This window comes from Strix aluco, chromosome 1 (assembly GCF_031877795.1).
Source record: "Strix aluco isolate bStrAlu1 chromosome 1, bStrAlu1.hap1, whole genome shotgun sequence".
Classification (NCBI taxonomy): Eukaryota; Metazoa; Chordata; class Aves; order Strigiformes; family Strigidae; genus Strix; species Strix aluco.
The window spans coordinates 130,777,407-130,796,529 of NC_133931.1; the positions used below are offsets into that span (position 1 = coordinate 130,777,407).

Here is a 19,123-nt window from a genome sequence, read left to right on the forward strand (position 1 = left end):
GGTTCTCCTACAAGCTGCCGTCCTACCACCCACTTGATGAGGTGTTCTACAGTATTGGAATCATGTATACCAATTTCAAACAATGAGATAATAGCAAGTTTGAATAAAGCAATTCTTAGACATACTGCCAGAATGAATCTCTAATTCATATAGCTTTACTCACACTTCACGCCAAGCTCATTAAAAAACCTGCTAATATTATGTATTCTTCCCTGTAAAACTCAGATGCAAAATGAATGCAATCTACAGGAGCATAAATTAAGATCTTCCACAGAAATTACTGTGTCTAAAAGAAAATATGTCTATTTTTATTCCACCACTCTTAGGCTGGAATAAATCTGTCCTTTCCTAGAAAAAAGGTGGTTGAATACAGGTATTACATGAGCAAAATTTCCTAAACATGATTCCATATTTAAGTATACTCTCTAACTACTCATGAAATGATGATTCTCATTAAGCCAAATATAAGTATCAAAACAAACAAATACAACATCATCCTGAGTACCACCATACAACACGTGCGGGACAACCAGATGATCAGGCCCAGTCAGCATGGGTTTATGAAAGGCAGGTCCTGCTTGACCTGATCTCCTTCTACGACAGGGCGACCTGCTTATTGGATGAGGGAAAGGCTGTGGATGTTGTCTACCTTGACTCTAGTAAGGCCTTTGACACTGTTTCCCACAGCATTCTCCTGGCAAAACTGGCTGCTCGAGGCTTGGATGGGCACACGCTTTGCTGGGTAAAAAACTGGCTGGATGGCCGGGCCCAAAGAGTTGTGGTGAATGGAGTTAAATCCAGTTGGCGGCCGGTCACGAGTGGTGTCCCCCAGGGCTCGGTTTTGGGGCCACTCCTGTTTAACATCTTGATGATCTAGACGAGGGGATCGAGTGCACCCTCAGTAAGTTTGCAGATGACACCAAGTTGGGTGGGAGTGTTGATCTGCTCGAGGGTAGGGAGGGTCTGCAGAGAGACCTGGACAGGCTGGAGCGATGGGCTAAGGCCAACTGTAGGAGTTTCAATAAGGCCAAATGCCGGGTGCTGCACTTGGGCCACAACAACCCCCAGCAGCGCTACAGGCTCGGGGAGGAGTGGCTGGAGAGCTGCCAGTCAGAGAGGGACCTGGGGGTGTTGATTGACAGCTGGCTGAACATGAGTCAGCAGTGTGCCCAGGTGGCCAAGAAGGCCAATGGCATCCTGGCCTGTATCAGAAATAGTGTGGCCAGCAGGGACAGGGAAGTGATCTTACCCCTGTACTCGGCACTGGTGAGGCCGCACCTCGATTCCTGTGTTCAGTTTTGGGCCCCTCACTACAAAAAGGACATTGAATTACTCGAGCGTGTCCAGAGAAGGGCAACGAAGCTGGTGAAGGGTCTGGAGCACATGTCGTACGAGGAGCGGCTGAGGGAACTGGGGTTGTTTAGTCTGGAGAAGAGGAGGCTGAGGGGAGACCTCATCGCCCTCTACAACTACCTGAAAGAAGGTTGCAGAGAGCTGGGGATGAGCCTCTTTAACCAAGTAATAAGCGATAGAACAAGAGGGAATGGCCTCAAATTGCACCAGGGAAGGTTTAGACTGGATATTAGGAAGCATTTCTTTACAGAACGGGTTGTTAGGCATTGGAATGGGCTGCCCAGGGAGGTGGTGGAGTCCCCATCCCTGGAGGTGTTTAAGAGTCAGGTTGACATAGCGCTTAGGGATATGGTGTAGTTGAGAACGGTCAGTGTTAAGTTAATGGTTGGACTAGGTGATCTTCAAGGTCTTTTCCAACCTAGACGATTCTGCGATTCTGTAAATCTGAGAACATTTGAATGTCATTTTGAACACAAGCATTTGAAATAGATATAATTAATTCCAATAATTTTTGTCAACACCATCTTAAAACAGATATATTTTTTATTTTGTCTTACTGCTTTCAAGCTACTGAAATTGGTTCTTTGGGTGAAATGAAACAAATTTTCCCAAAAGCCAATTCTTAAGACCCTTAACAGCAAGAAACAGCAAGAGCAGTTCTCCACCGTTTGCACACGCATAGTGCACCACCTATTGACCTACACACTAATTACCAGCCCCTGAAGAGTATTTTCCTAGGGTTTTTTCCCTGAATTCACTGTCATGGTTACTATCCAAATCTTCTGAGCTGCCTGTGGCCAAGAATAGCCCACGGGCTAATTCTGCAAAATATCAGCATCACAACTCATGCTAAAAATGTATTAGCTTATCAGAAGAACATCCATCCAAACCAGGAAAGCTCCTGGTCACAAACTGGAGTCTCACTCAGGGTAGAAAAGACTCAAGACAATAATCTTAGTCTTTTAGTTGTCAGGTTCTATGAATCTGAAACAGAAGATGCAAATTCTTCTGATTAATAGCTCCCCAATAAAGCAAATTCTAGTTAGCATGCTGCCCGTAACTCACCTCTCAGTCTCCTGCAGCCACCTCTGTGCAAAGATACTGCCGTTAAATGGAACTCTGTCATTTTAGGTATGCAGTACATTTGGTAGTGATCTGGAACAGGTCAGAGCAAAAAGAATTTAATTTACAGTTCTGCACTGCAGAACTGGGTTCCTTCTCTTCATACAGACCCACAATACTGCTGTGAGGTTTGTAAGCACACAAGTGGCAGAAAGGAAGGAAATTGAAGATGGCATCTCACAGGTGTCTCTTTCTTCCTCTCTATCTTCCTGACAGATCACTAGATGCTTACTCAGCTCCCATGGTCAGGGCCTTAGACTTTGAGCATACCCTGTGTTTTCCTACAAGAAAATTGGTTGGAGAAGTAAAACATTTATACCACCTCTCTTTCTAAGCAATCCATTTACACTGGAATCACTCTGGACTATGTAATTATATCTAAATCCAGGGCAAGGTTTCAACTTTGTCCTCCTGTTGTCTGCCTGCACTTCTGGAAAGGTTAAAAGTTATTTTTGCAAGGCAAAAAGAGCCTTGTCCTGAAGCGTAAGTGGAAGCCATTAACAACTGCACCCACACTTGAGTAAATCACTCACAACCCACTAAATTAGCCTTCAGACCTCACGTTGGGACTTGAGCATCAACAATTATGCTTTACACAAATATATATACAGGTTTAGCATGAAGTTCGTAATGGGGGAAAATGGTAGCAGTTTGAGGTGAGAATGGGTTTGGATGCCCTCTCATCACTGATGGAGGGCAAAAATTTCCTCCACAAATTGCCACAGCAGAAGTCAACCAACAGGGTTATTTCAGAAATACCACTATTTCAAGACTCTTACCATGAAAACACACCAGCTGTAGCATTTCTTGGGTGTCTGATATGAACAACCTCTGCATCAAGTTCCTGAAGCATTAACTCCACGGTAGGAGTGAAGAACATCTTTCCTCCATATTACAAAGTCAGAATAGGAGAGAATCAGGCCCTGACTTACTGTCTGCAAAGGCAGGCAATGGCACAGCCCTCGTACTTCTATCATCATGCATCTTTTTTCAGTTCTCACTTCAGAAACCAAGAAAGGGATCTTTGATCCCATGTCTTGAGGTTTAACTATTTTGCTAAAATTCAAACTATCCAGGAGAGCAGCATTTCCTCAGCCTATTCACACTCTTTCAAAAAAAAATTTAGATTACCTGAAGATTGACAGAAACAATAAGATGTCTGAGTAACTAAAAAACCTAGTAGTAATAACTAGATGTTACAATTATTGTAAATATTAATTATATTAATCAATTAACCATTTAACTACATTTAATTAGGACATTATTGATTAACGCTGGTATTATACCATTAAATAGCAATAATGACCTATTACATAATGTGATAATGAGAAATTTCCCATTAAAAAACAGAATTTGTTTTCAGTTTTTTGTTCAAGTGGTTCTACCATGTTCATGACTGTTGGAGGAACATCTGTCCCTTCCTTCTTTCCACACGTTCTTCCGTCTTTAATGCCAGTATGGCAAACTATCTCACCCTGCCATCTCTAGTTCTATGCTTAAATTTTTTTTAAAGTGGATTCTTCCATTACCCCACCACCATACACAAATGCTTTTTGTACTCTTCCCAGAAGCAGTAAATATGGTCAGGTTCTTGGGCCTGGGCAAAATCATGCAATAGCCTAATTGCTGAAATAATGTTCTCTACTTAGTGATCTAAAGGACAGGGTTTTGTCTTCATGAAATCCTCCCTCCATAATGATTATAGGTTTTTCTGGGCAATTTTGTTCAAAGGGGTTTTCCACTACCTTTTGATTAAGGTATTTAGCATCTCAAGGTGTTAGTCTCAGCTCCTGATTCCCTAAAGAATCAGGAATCATTTACTCCCCTGAGAGTAAATTCTCTACACGCCTAGAATATGTGTCAAGAAGAGTCACCCACACAGAGCCTTCCTTAATTTAGGCAAAAAGCTTTTCATGTATACAATTGTTTCTGGTTGATAATCTTTTTCACCTTCTTCTTAACTTCTATCTTTCAGCATTTAACAGGGAATAAGACTAACTCTAACTCCTCAGTTCAAAAGAACACCCATGGCTACTATTGCTGTACCTATCTGTGTACCATATTTGGTTTACCACAGTCATCTAAAATTTCAGTTCCTACAGAAGCTGCACATATCTGAAATGATTGGTTCCCCAGACTCTGCCACGAGATCCAAAGGACTTCTGATTTTTCTTCTGAAGAAGAGCAGAGGGCAAACCACATCCATGCAGAGCACCTGCTTCACAGTACACAAAGAGTAGAATTAAAGTCTGTATCATCTTCATCTCCCTCAGCTACTTTCATTTGCAAATAGATACAATCGGTCCTCTGAACTTTCTCAGTTCCATATTTTGTTCTGGGGTACAGATTTCAAATACTTTATTTCATACAGTTCCTGTAACTTTTGAAACTTGTTTTAGTTAGTAGTCTCCAATTTGTTGAATATCTTAAGAGTTAAGGTTAAGAATTCCTTCCCTGTGCAAGACAAGCTGGTGGCTTGCACCTAGAGATGACAATGTCCTTGGCTGGCTCCAGGTGAGAGGAACTAACGTTTCAGCTCCCTCCTCCTGAGCTGGGATGCCCTCAGCTCCTTTGTGAGTATGAGCTCTTTGTCTCTCCTGGAGATTCAGGAATGACATTCCTACCCCCACCCACCCCCCTGCAGGTTAACCATTAAATATGCATTTTGACAAGCATGTCCAATATTAAACAATACTGTTTCTAAGACCTTGCTCATGTTTAAGACAGTGTTTCTCTGGCCCTGTATACAATGCTATTACCATTTCTATAGCCCTTACTGTTCTCTGTAGATCAGGATCTCACAGATCACTTCTTTGTAATAAGACTTGCGTATCTATTCCAGGTGTGATCACCTTGTTAATAAAATTACAGGCCAATGACTGACCTTTGGATTAACTGAGTTTCTCTCTCACCTTCTTTCCAGGTCCATATCAATGTTCTTATCTTCTCCTTATCCTCTGCTTCAGAAGATTAGTCTATAAACCTGTTCTCTATGTTAATTTTACATAAATACAGCAGAAATGCCATATGGAACAACTCAGTAGCTGTTTTCTGTGGGCTTTGTCTAAACAACTCCTTTACTTTGTCACAAACATGATAGTGCACTGTTCAAACAGAACATGAAGAATTGATTCCTATTGACACTTTCATTTGCTTCTTAACATGGTTTAATAGATATTTTAGTTAAACTTATAGCCTTTTACCATCTGAAGCTCTGAAATTTATAATAGCATGATCTTCTAAAAAATAACAATTTTAAACTTTTATCTGATATGATCTGGATCAAGTTTGTTGAAAAACAACTGGGAATACTTTTCCATTTTCAAGTTGCTTTGCACTCTTCTGCCACCTTGAGGATATAGAGCCATCTTCTGAAAACCAGAAGGTGTTTTAAGACTGGTGCCTTATTTGTAGAGTGGAAACCCTCTGTCAAAGCCAACAGACAGACCAAAGATCTCTTCTGGTTTTATTAGCTGCTCTTTTGCACCTAGATCAAGGCCAGCATTTTTTCTTGGCTCACCTCTTTACCAGCTAAATGTCTGCTTCCTGCTCCCAAGTAGATAGTATGCTAGAGATTTTGCCTTCAGCTTTGAAACCAGCATTTTGATTGCCTCTTTCCTAGTATTTAGATCCTTATGCTCCAGCACTGTAGAAAGGAAGACATCTCAAAAAGATTAAATTCTTGTACATACCATGAAAACAGGCAGATGGGCAGTGGAGAGAGCCCCATCAGTTTTTCCTGTGAAATAAGGGCTGACTCATAAAGTGATAAAGGATATGGGCTTCAGTGGTTTCACTGCATATGGATTTGTTCTGGTTTTAGGGTTTAGCAATTATTAAAGTGTGACATGCACAGGAGATTTAAAGCTAGAAGCAAACATTAACAGCTGTCCTGCAGATTCCAACTCAGCAGGCTTTTACACGAAATTTCCGGAACTGGCATGACTACTCAGCTATCTGTTAAGTCCTAAATGACAAATCTTTGCTAAGCCTAAGGTGCACAGTAGCCCATGTTGATATTTTGTATATATATGTTTACATTTCAAAATCATAAAAATACATAGAGCTCACAGCAACACAACAGAGCACCATACAGACAAGCAGATATGACAGAACAATGTGAGCTCTAAGGAACGCTCTGTAATATTCTGCTTAAATTAAACAATTTCTATGCAATTTCATCTTTAAATAATGACCCATGGAAATACTTAATCTGTTAATCCATTGCCGATACTTCAGCAAACTAGTGTTTTAATGAGCCTGATGTTAACAAAGAATTTGTTTTCTAAAGTTGCATAGAATGATTTGGGTTGGAAGGGAACTTAAAGACTGTCTAGTTCCAACCCCCCTGTCATGGGTGGAAGGAGGCACAGCCGTCTCTGGGTGGGCTTGAACCACCAACCTTTCGGTTAACAGCCGAACGCGCTAACCAATTGCGCCACAGAGACTCCCTAGTTACAATTATCTTCAGAATAAAAAACAATTTTCTTTCTTAAAATAAAATTACCTTCCTGAAAACATTGATTCCAAGTAGCAGAGATACTCTGCACTGAATCCTACTATATCCTAGAACTTTCAAACTGAATAAACCTTACAATACAATGTTTCATTGTAGTTGACTATTTCATATAGGGTCTAAGTAAAAACTACTCAATGGCACCCTGCAAATCCCAGGAAGAAATTACAATGGAAAAATAAATAAAATTGTTCTTATTGGAGAAATTGTACTGGGTGGCAGGGTCTCCCTGTTAGTAGTGAGAAAAGAGCCCTTCTCCAAAGGCTTGATCTCTCACTATCAAAATCAATGGATAGGGATATTTTCCTCCCTGAACCTCAGTCAAGCATGCCCAGTTCCAACAAATTACAAACTCATTTAAAGAAATTGGGGAAATTAGCATAATTCAAAAGATTCAGAGTTACATCAAGTTCAGTTAGAAATTACCATCTTGAGATATCTTTGTAAAAACTGTCTTCTTCAATTTCTAATACAGCTCGGTTTTCATTCCTCAAAGGATATTACATAATTAAGTGTATAAATATCACTTGCTTGGAAAAATCAGAGTTGACAAGACATTTAATGATTTCAAAAAAGTGTATTTTTTCTCTGGTGTCCATAACAGAAAATTACAATTTTTAATTCACAAATAAAGCTTCTCATACTTTGACTTCTTCATTTTAGCTTTTGTGTCATAAACTAGTCACACCTTCACATTTTTATATTTGCTTTTAAGTTATAAATTCCATAGCTTGTTCATAGCTCATTCTACAGTGAAATATGTGCCACTTCTACAATCACCAAGTTTTACTGCCTGAAATATTGTTGGATAAGCAACAGCAACTGAGATCATGAAGGGAAGGATGCTGAATGACAGCTTAAAAGATGCTCTGCAGAGCTGGGGTATTCTCAGTGGCCAGACGATGGAATTGCTGTGCATTCTCCCTCCAACAGCATTAAATAACCTAGTCAAGTATTTGCTAATCAACATAGACATGTTTAATAATTTACTTTCTATTTTGGAGAGGTTCTGAAACACCAAACTGCACAAAAATAGTGGCAATCATACATGAACGAAAACATGCTGGTTAGCTTTGGGGTCTGAAACCCAGTGGAACATTCTTCCAGTTTCTCATAGGCAGTAGGAGATGTCACTTCATTCATCATTAATCCTTACAATGTCCTTATTTTTTATTTAGCCAAATGTCCTTTGTGACACTGAAGTTTGCCTATGTCCGGTCTCAAGGCTCATAGGATTTAGTTTCCCATACCAGTGTTTTCCTATCCACTGGGTTATTTTCCTATCCCAGTGTTCCAGACATTATTGCAGGTAGCAATAGCTGCTTCACTTCTTACCTTTTTTTCTAACAGAAAAGCTTTGCTTTCTTGTTCCAATTTTTTACCTACCTTCAACTCTCAAAATGTCACTCCTTCCTTATACTGCTTTTATGCTTGTGAACACTGTTTTGCAAGGAAATCCAACTTTCCTCATTATGTGAGCCTCTTCATGTTGTTCTTTTGATAATTTTCTAGGTTTTGTCTGCTTCCCTTTACTCTTGTCCTTGCTATGTTTTGCTCTATATTGATTGCTGACCCCGTTACAGACTCCAGGTTTTGAAAACTGAACAGTATCAATAGGCACAAGTCATGAACAAAGCTGTAAGAGTAGGGTTGTGCAAGCACGTAGCAAAAATATTCCACCTAGAGTAGAAATAAGAGTGAAGCCTATCCAAGCAGTGCTAGTGGATAAGTAGCCGTGTGAAAAGACTTTTAAAGAGCTTTTAATAGGACTTCTAATATTTTATAAATTAAGAAGCTACATCTTTAGGGTTAAGCTATTTCAAGATGATATCATGGGAAAGAGAAACAAAGCAGTGGGGAATTTGAGCACAAAAAAAGACCAGATTTGTTTCATTAGCACAAAGTATAAAAAGTAGGCTAAAGACTGGATCTAGTTGGCCTAGAGACAGGATGAAAAGTCTGTTTTTTTAACATATTTTCCTGTTGGATTTGTAGTAACGCAGCTTTACATTAGTAATTAGATAATAACCCCTAGAAGGATGTGTGCTCAGGCACTGCTCCTCTGGGATGAATCCCATGCTTGTTCAGATGTTTACACTTCAAGATGCATTGAATTTTTAATCTCCTACGGCTCATCATCTGAATCTTAAGATGACTTAGGCAAGACTTAGCCTTAACAGTTGGACCACCTACTAGTATTTTTTTAACATTTCTTTAGCTAATGTTCTTTAACATTTTAGAATGCAGAAACAATCAGTACTAAGTTGTTTTCCCTTCTGTTAAATTTATAAAACTATTCTGCCTATGTATTTCTTTCATGCAATCTTTTATTACATTGTTTTAGTTCATTTGCTATATTCCCTAGTTAGTATCTTCTGTAAAGTTTGTCCTGGAACTTTCTTGCCTCTCAGCTTCATGTCAGGGTAATCAAGAAATGAAAATCAACTCGCACTCACACAGGTACCTGGCTTTTTTATCAGAGCACATTTACCTAACACCTGTGACAAAGATGACTGTTGAAGCAGGAAATATTTTTAGCTGCACACTAAGTATAAGCTGCCCAAGACTTTGATGTAGGACTTTTTGAACTCAAGGCTAAGTATTTTTTAATGGACCAGTATCAGACGAACTACTAATGCACTGCACAGAATGTTGATTATGATTAGTGTTAAGATTTTTACTAGATATCACACTGATAGAAGTGGAAATTATGTTCTCTCTCTCTCTCTGTTTTAAAGAGAACACGGTAATTACAGAATGGCATCTGTATTGCTGGCAGCTAGAAGAGAAGGCTTCTAATGCTCCATGAACACAACACAGCTTGGACAGTGCATGTGTAGGCTTCCAAAGACTGCCCCATAAATATAAAGAACTCTGAATTTTAAAGAGACACATCTGGGAGAGAAAGGGGGAACCAGGAAGAGGAACAATATGAAAACGAAGTATTGATGAGAAAAGGATAACTCAGTTTGACAAGGAAGTAACAGTAACTGCCATTTTTTCTCAACCAGGAGTCCAGAAGAGAGAGGGGGGAAATAGAAAAAAAAATAGTACCTACATACCCAGAAACTCAACTAAATTGAAAATTCTTAACCCATTACATTGATGAATACAAAGCTTTGAGGATAAGAATCTAAGCAGCTGAAAGAAAAATAGATTCGCATTATTAAGCCATGCAGGGTCTCAGTCTGGACTCAAGACTGCATAGCTGCACAGTGATGGCCACACACCATGATGCAGAAAGGTGCAGCCTCTTGACTGTCTTTAATGGAAGAGGATGAATGATTTTAACATTTGCAATCCACCTACTTCCCTTCCCGGTCTCCATCCCTCCAATCCACCACTATTTTAGATCCACAGAAACCTAAAATGAAAAAACTGCAGATGTATTTATCTCATAGTGCTAAAGCAAAATAGAGCTTTTCTATGTGTGATTTCAAAACTACTTCACTTAATATCAGCTTGATTTTAGTACAGACTATTGAGGAACCATTTTTATAACTGTTATAAAATTAGAAATCTGTAAAAGAAGTAATTTGTGATAGGACTTTCAAGATATTACAGATTTGGTGGCATATTTATTTCATATTTGGCTGAGACAGTACTCAGGGTACACTGCTTTATTGAACAAGCCCACTGAGAAAAAAACTTCTTACTCTGTGCTCCCTCTTCATCAGTGTAATCAAATATTTGCAATAAATGGCTACCATACATGCACACACCGCATGGAAACGATGCTTACGGAAAGATTGATTGCCATTATGATGCTGAAAACGCAGCCATTAAAATGTCTGATGCTGTCATTTGGCAAGTACACAAAAGCTGCTGAAGCAAAAGCTGCCCTACTGAAACTATTATTCTGCCCAGGAATCTGTTGGAGATACAGCTTTATTTCTGGAATTACAATATGACCAGAGCAATCTGACAATGCTGCACAAATTAAATTAAGATGTGATATGGTTTGGGGTATGGCAGATCCTATTGATTAATTATTCAACACCACCTGTAAGGTAATGTAGAGAATATTCCAGTTAGTGTATAGCAAGCGGTATGTTTCTTATGAACATACGAACATTTTCCTTATGAAACTTACGGATTAGAGGTAAGTCACAATTTTTCTTCTAGCTCTGGTGCCTATATTCCTTGCTATACATACTTGCGAAAAATTAATTCCACTCCTATAAGCATATAAAAAGTCTAAAGGGAAAATATCACATGAGAATGCCCTAGTATTCCTCTGAATGAGAATGTTCAAATATCAACTCTCTGTAATAGCTGACTTTATACTACAGTGGTCACTTTATCTGTTCTTACATGCTCACAGTCCTTGGGATTGCCTTGTGCCTTTGACTGAGGACAGCAGATCTAACTCCAGAAACTACACGTGGCTGTAATGCTGAAAACAGGAAAATCAAGAGAAGGAGATCTACTGTGAACTAAGCTTATCATCAAGCTCGTATGTGCATGCCAGGTTTGACCCATGGCACAAAGTTCTTCTTTCATTTACACCAAGCCTGCCAAGCAAAGTCAGGAAGCAGTAAAAGAACAATTATGTCACCTAAATTATACCTGTGTAAATGACATCTGTCCAATTTAAACTTATTATCTAAATTCAACTGAGGGTTGCCATTCCTGATGGTAAATCATCCACCTTATTCTGATTTATGAGTAAATTACTGGCACCTTACTTGCACCAGTTCTACAAAGGGAGGTCGATGATTAGTTTAAAATCACAGAATCACAGAATCATCTAGGTTGGAAAAGACCTTGAAGATCACCTAGTTCAACCATTAACCTCACACTGACTGTTCTCAATTACACCATATCCCTGAGCACTATCGATTGGTTCACGATAAGTGGGTGGAGTTAGGTGAGATGAACCCCATCTTTCCTGATTGTTTTATTATACTGACACATAGGGGAAATAGTTGTCCTGATTTCAGCAGGGAACAGTTAGTTTTCTTCCCAGTAGCTGGTACAGTGCTGTGTTTTGGATTTAATGTGACAATAATGTTGATAACACACTGATGTTTTAGTTATTGCTAAGCAGCGCTTATCCTAAGTCAAGGATTTTTCAGTTTCCCATGCTCTGCCAGCGAGCAGGTGCACAAGAAGCTGGGAAGGAGCATGGCCAGGACAGCTGACCCGAACTAGCCCAAGGGATATTCCGTACCATAGAACATCATGATCAGTATATGAACTGGGGGGAGCTGCATGGGAGGGGCGGGTCACTGCTCAGGCATTGGTCAGCCCGTGGTGAGCAACAGCATTGTGCATCATTTGTCTTGGGCTTTATTCCTCTCTCTGTTATAATCCTTTTCATTACAATTACTATTCTATTTCATTATTATCATATTTTATTATTATATTTTATTTTAGTTATTAAGCTGTTCTTATCTCAACCCCTGAGTTTTACTTTTTTTCCAGTTCTCCTCCTCATTCCACTGGGAGCCAGGGCGAGTGAGTGAGCAGCTGCATAGTGCTTAGTTGCTGTCTGGGGTTAAACCACGACAGTAATGCAGCTGAAAACCATAGTAATATTTTTAGCTTCTGTTATTAGTGACCATACATAACACCACAGTCTCTTATGAAAATAATAAATTCAGTTAAGCCAAGGCTACATCTGTAGAAAATAGAAATGTGAAATCCCTTCTGTGGCTTCTCACTCTTAATATTCATAGACATCATCCCATGCACACAGTAGCGTCACATCTCCTCTGCCTCTCAATGGAACCACTTTTCTGTTCGCTGGGCCTTCTCTCTGTGCCTGCTCGAGGTGTTCCCCTCCTGCTGACGGGCTTTGGTGCTTCCAGCAGAGCACGTAGAAAGCCAACACGAAACTTTAGCATTTGCAAACCAAAAGCTGAGGTTTGACTGATCAGAAGAGCTAGCAGTCTTCTGGTTTACTTCCAGCATGCTAAGTTTATCAGCAGACAGGAAAATAAAGTAGGCGTACACTTTACAGAGCTGTTTCTAGCTAATTATAGTTCACATCTGGAGTTGGTTTCATAGGGGACTTAGCAATCCCTAATTAGCCTTTTATACCAGGCCTTTTATATATAGTAGTTTTGGTGTGAATTACTTAGGTATATGTAATGATGCCAGATTCAATTGCCTTCTGAAAGTCAAGGAGGTATCCATAAGAAGTGAAACTGCATGCATGCAAACCACTTCCTAACTCATGGCACTTCAGCCAAAAGCTTCTGGCTGAAATGAGGGAGATCCCTCTTGTCAAACACCTAAGCAATGTCTCCAGAGGAGCAATGAAGCAAAAGCTGAGCCTTGCTCACATCCACGTAAATACTTAATATATACAGGTGGGTTGTCTTAATTAAGATATTCAAACTGCAACAAGTATCAGCATGTGTTTGTACAGTCCTAAAATAATGGAGATGTAATCTGCACACGGAGTTCTTAGGCATCACTGAAGGCCAGTGTCGGTGCTTCAGCACAAGTGGGGACTGCCCAGAGACTTCCAGCGGCAGGCAGCAGATCTGAAAGAGCCCTCCAAAGGCTGTGGGACAGCTACTCTTCCTGAATGTTGTAATCTTCTGAGATAAATGTAAACAAAAGTATGGTTGTTTTGAAACCTTTTAATTTATTTCTGCTGTTCTTTCGTAGGAAGAAGCTGATTTAACTGAAAACCCCTTGAATTCTTCAGAGAAACTACCTTGCAGGAGAGAATTTAATTATTTTTTTAATTTTGAGAGAAAAAGTTAAATTTCCCTGTTCAAGTATTGCAGCCATCCTAACTGAGAAGCTGAATCAACATTCCAGGAGCTCCAGCTGAACTACATGCTTTCTGCACCTACACTGCTTCTAGTAACAGTGTTAATTAGGGTAAGTTTTGAGGAGCTACGCTCAGTCATAAATGCACCTTGCAGACTTGCAACACAGCCAGCAAACTTAACAGAGTTATATTGCAGTATGAGACAGGCTGAAGTAAACCTGTTGGTTGGATGAAAAATCCTCCTTGTTCATGAATAAGTGTTATAAAAACAAATGAATAAGAGTATCTGTGGTCCTCAATTGACTGCAGGAAAGACACATTTTGTAAGGCTGTTAAGAATCATTAATGCACAACAGTGCAAAAAGCAACAAAAATATTCTAGTGAATACTTTCAGTTAGAGAAGCTGTTAAAAAATATTTAAGTTGCTTCTTGAAGTGTAAAATGCTTGCAGCTGTCATTTGAATGTATCTGAAATGAGGACAAAGAAAGCTAAGCACTAACAGGAATATTTTAACAAATAATAAAGTTTGTTCACAGTAAGAAGGCTTTGAAAATTATTGTCTTTTTGAATGATTCATGACCAAAAAATATTACATGAATAGGAATTTTTCATTTATGGAGTAAAAGAATCCATACTATGATCAGGTTTTGGGGGGTTGGTTTGTTTGGGTTGTTGGGGGGAGGTTTGTGGGGTTTTTTCTTTGTTTGGTTTTGTTGGTTTTTTTAAGAAAAAAAATAACCCAGTAACTACAAATCTGTACACTTGGGAGTTTACCTGATACCTTTTTTCCTTCTCTCCCTGAGAGAATAAACCTAAGCACTTTAAAATAGTAAAGTGTTTTTATTATTTAAAAACATTGCTGAGAAAGTGAATGAATTAATAGACAGAATTGAATAGAAGAAAATACAGATTATATGTTAGCAGATAATAAAGACATTGGTTGGGTGGAAATGGAACATACACTGAATATATAGTAACAGTGCACATCAAAAGAATACTTAGAACTCAAATGTTGTATGTACATTATGTCTGCATAATGCTTTAAGTTCTTTTGGTTTTCAGATAATATTTGGAAATAAAAATTCGCTTGCAGTGTGTAGACTTCCTGGTTTTGTTTCAAATGTTTCACTTCTTTTTTATTTTCCCAATTATTTTTTCACACATTATTAAATGAATAATAAAAATCAACAATTTGCAGAACTTCCAGAATAGTGGTTTTTGCATGACAGGGAAATGGAAGGATGATGAAATGAAAACCAAATTTTTTTTGTGTTCAAAATCCAGATAATTCATGATTGTTATTTACCTGCTCAGTTAAAAAAACCCTTTTCCATTCTTTTTTTTTTTTTTTTTGCCCATCCTAATGAGAAGAGTTCTGCTGGATCTGAGAGAGAATGTCTCAACAGGGACAAGTGTAAGGTCTTACACCTGGGAAAACATAATCCAGGAGTGGTGCACAGACTGGGATCTACCTGCCTGGGTGTTACTTGGGTAAAACTCTATGTTTGAGTAAGCACCTAGGTTATAGTGACACTATTCAAGTTAGAATTAGATACACTGCATTTAAATCCTCCAAGGAGGACAGGGAATTGAGGCTTTATTGTGTGAGCCTGGTTACTATGTGTAAACGATGGAGGCCCTACTAATGATTATACCCTTGAAGAGAAACTAAAAGATCAGTAAAAAGGGAACATCCTGCCTTGAAGGTGCTCAAAGTTGAGTAATTGCCAAAGAAATAGAAAATCGGCAAAAATCTATGGTAACTGGGGGAAAGGTAAAGGTGGCAGGCAGAGACCACAACCACCGACTCAATTTAAGACCAAAAAGAATTGCAGCCCTCCACCCTTTGAGTTTGAGCAGAATAATTAAAAGACACTGCAACTTTAAATCGAGACATGTTGTTAACCAATGAGGGACAAAGTGATAAGAAATGGTCATTACAGTAAATGTGTATTCACATAGTTTGAAGTGTATAAATACACTGAAGTTCTTTTGTGTGGCATGCTGGCTTTGTGGAATTATCACCTAGCACCCCTTTTCGCACGAACATGAAAGAAATAAAATACATCTGCTCTGTCTGTATATTGGTGTATTGCACACTGGGTAGACAACCCTGCTTGTGGGACAACATGGGGGGCAGCTCTATAGAAAAGGATCTGGGTGTTGTGGTGGACAGCCAGCTCAGTCTGAGTGAACAGTGCACTGCAGCGGCAAAGAAAGCCAACAGGACGCTGTGTTGCATCAGCAAGGGCATCACCAGCAAAGATAAAGAAGTCATTATTCCACTCTACTCAGCGTTTGTCAGGTCACACCTGGAATACTGTGTTCAGTTTTGGTCCCCACTATGCAAACAAGCTGTGGACAGGCTGGAGAGGGTCCAGAGAAGGGCCACAAAGATGATCAAGGGACTGGGAAGCCTGCTATATGAGGAAAGGCTGAGAGGACTGAGTTTGTTCAGCCTTGAGAAGAGAAGGCTTAGGGGAGACCTTATCACCATGTTCCAGTATTTAAAGGGTGGCTACAAAGAAGATAGAGACTCTCTTTTCACAAGCAGTCACATGGAAAGGGAGCTAAATGGGTACAAGTTACTCCTGGGGAGGTTCAGACTGGACACAAGAGGAAACTTTTTCACTGTGAGAACAATCAGCCACTGGAATAATTTCCCCAGGGAAGTGGTGGATTCCCCAACACTGGACACTTTTAAGATTCAGCCGGACAAGATGCTGGGTGATCTTGTCTAGACCGCACTTATGCCAAGAAAAGTTGGACCAGATGATCCCTGAGGTCCGTTCCAACCTGGTATTCTATCATTCTATGGTTCTATGATTTGTCAAGCACAGTAAGTACTTCATCATGAACCTGAGGCTTGACAACTGCTCGCTATTTCTTTCCCATACTTACACGAATCCATACGGAACACTTTTCCATAGTTTTATGTTTGTTTATATATGGTTTAGATGGTTTATACATGCTCACTTTATTTTGTGGAAACATGTCTCCTGAGACCACTGCAGGCCTGGCAGGTTAGGCAGGTAGCTTCCCATCACCGCCTCTGGTGAGGACCAGGTTTTGGAGAGCAGATTTGCTGCCCTGTGCCTTTCCACAGGGCAAGTAACTCAAGTAACCCAGTTACTTGAGAGTTCCCAGTTACTCAATTAACTTCCCATGGAAGCACAGTATTTCGCTTCCGTAAGATTTCAGCATTTCATGCACAACACCCCCTCCTTCTTTTTTAATATTTATTTTTTCTGTACATCTATGAACGTGGTTTCCTGGACAAGCTTCCTTGTACAGTCTTACCCGCGTTCAGAGGGAGTGAACGCCTCCAGCCTGGGCTGACCACTTCCATGTCAGCTGAAGAGTGCCAAGTGTTGAAAAATCGCATTACTTGGAAAAAAGCCAGCGCTGCCCAGTGCCAGCAGTCACGTACCGGCTCAGGTGTTGCACCTCGCCCAGGTACTCCTTCATGGAGCACAGGCCCAACGACCCCCTGGCGAAGAGCTAGGCGCCGGGGGCCGGCGAGGGCCCCGCCTCGCAGCCGCCCCCTCCGCCGCGGCCCTCGGACCGACCCCGCGGGGCCCCGCCGCAGCCCACCGCCCGCCGCGGGGCGGGGAGCGGAGCGCTGGGGCCGCCCGCTGGCGGCCGAGGGGAAGCGGCGACGCCAGGAGGAGGGCGGCGGCTCCGCCCCGGCAGCGGGGCGTCGGGCTCCTCTGGACCGCGCCGGTGGGGACGGCGGCAGCCGGCGGGGTCTGCCTTCGCCGCCAGCGGGGACCCAGTGCTGCCCCGCTGCGCCCGCCCGCTCCATCGCACACTGTTGTCATGGAGGAGCCAAGATGGCGGCCCTGGCCTACACCGGGGGCAAGCGGGAGATCAACTACTACTTCAGCGTGAGGAGCGCCAAGGCGCTGGCGCTGGGCGCCGTCCTGCTCCTCACCGCCTGCCACGCCGCCTCCCGCCGCTACCGAGGTGAGGGGGCGGCCGCGGGCGCTCCGCGGGGGGCCGCGGCTGGCGGGCAGCGGGAGGCGGAGCCCCGGCGGAGCCCGGGGACTGCGGCCGTACAGGGAGGGCGGCGGTCCCCCCGCCCGGAGCAGCCGCGGCGGGGCCGAGGGGCGGCGGGGGCGAGAGGCGTACCCCTGCCCCGGCGGGCTGGGGCGGTGAGGGCGGCGCGGCGAGGCACGGTCGCTGGCGGCGGCGGGAAGCGAGCCTGCGGACAGCGGCGGCGGGGACCCAGCGGCGGGAGCGGCGCGGCGGGCCACGGCGGGGCCCGACGGCCCCATGGCGGGGCCGGGCCTGGGGGTCGCCGCAGGCTTCCCGCCCGCCGGGGGAGGCCCCGCGGCTCGGGCGTGTGCGAGCCGCGGGGTCTGCGGCGGTGCGGTGCGGTGCGCTCAGCCCGGGCGCAGCCCGGCTCTCGGGGCCTTGCCTGCGGGCTGTGCAGCGGCTGTGCGGCTGCAGGTGAAGTTGCAGGGGGAGAGGGTGGCTTCTCCCCTGTCACTTGCACTGTACAGGATGATTAACGACTTCTACCAGGCAATTACTGATTAAAATCTTAATTGGTATAAGGCTTGGTATATGTTCCTTTACTGCTTGAACCATTGCCTCAAACATAACAAAATGCAGCCTCTTTGGTGGATGAAGCGAAATGAAGAGTTGTTTGGTTCCACGTGGTGTTAGTGGCTGTGGACAAGCCAGTAACCAAGATCTGGGGAAGGTGACGGAGCTGCACAGGAGCACACGTCAGTTACGGGAGTGCGGGGAGCTTTGCCGATTCCTTTTCTTTGGGGTTGTTTTGGCCCTGAAGCAGTGAATCTTGGCATGATCCATAAACGCTAATGGAACCGCTAAAGGAAATATTTTCTTGTTTCCAACTCACACTAAAAAATGTAGTATTTTTTTTTGTAAATCAAAAAGTTGATCCACAGAGAGATCACCACGGCTCTGTTTATGGTAGGACAGCTGGTGTCGTATCCTGACTGCTGCCAGTGTCTGCGGAAGACAAGGCTGAGGCAGTTTATTGTGGAAATGGCAAAGGGGGTAGGGATCTTTATGGATGCAGTTCCCTAGATTCACCCTCTGGCTGGCATGTCAGTAAGTCTGATAAACTGACTAGAACGAAGTTTCAAGACACGGAAGCATTTACAGAATCCTACAGAAGCTCAAGTGTGAAGTAATTGAACTTGCCCGGTGTGCTGTGTTCCTTAAGGCACAAATCACTTGCAAAACTAAATGGAAGGAGGGTGGCAATTGTGATGCTTTTTTAAAGAGGGATTGCAAGACTGGCCTAAGAAAATAGGGGTTGCCATATCAAGCAGATTACAAGGAAACTGGAATATGCATAAATATGATATATTATGGGAGAATTAACGAGGGGGGTGAGTCACAAATCACAAAATGGTGAGAATC

At 42.1% G+C, this 19,123-nt stretch overlaps 1 protein-coding gene and 1 non-coding gene across 4 annotated transcripts in view; one reads left to right on the forward strand and one right to left on the reverse strand.

The window, feature by feature from the left end:
- Positions 1-6,849: 6,849 nt before the first annotated feature.
- On the reverse strand, positions 6,850-6,923 carry TRNAN-GUU (transfer RNA asparagine (anticodon GUU)). Its single transcript has one exon. It is a non-coding gene; the product is annotated as a tRNA-Asn (tRNA).
- Positions 6,924-17,373: 10,450 nt separating this feature from the next.
- Positions 17,374-19,123, forward strand: part of CASD1 (CAS1 domain sialic acid O acetyltransferase 1) — a 35,332-nt gene continuing 33,582 nt past the window's right edge. For all 3 annotated transcript variants that reach the window (XR_012624680.1, XM_074835898.1, XM_074835912.1), the window contains exon 1: positions 17,374-17,689. Coding sequence is in view for 2 of the 3 variants with exons in the window: in XM_074835898.1 (XP_074691999.1) it covers positions 17,557-17,689 (133 nt within the window). In the remaining variant the exon portion in view is untranslated. The remainder of the gene's footprint in view (positions 17,690-19,123) is intronic.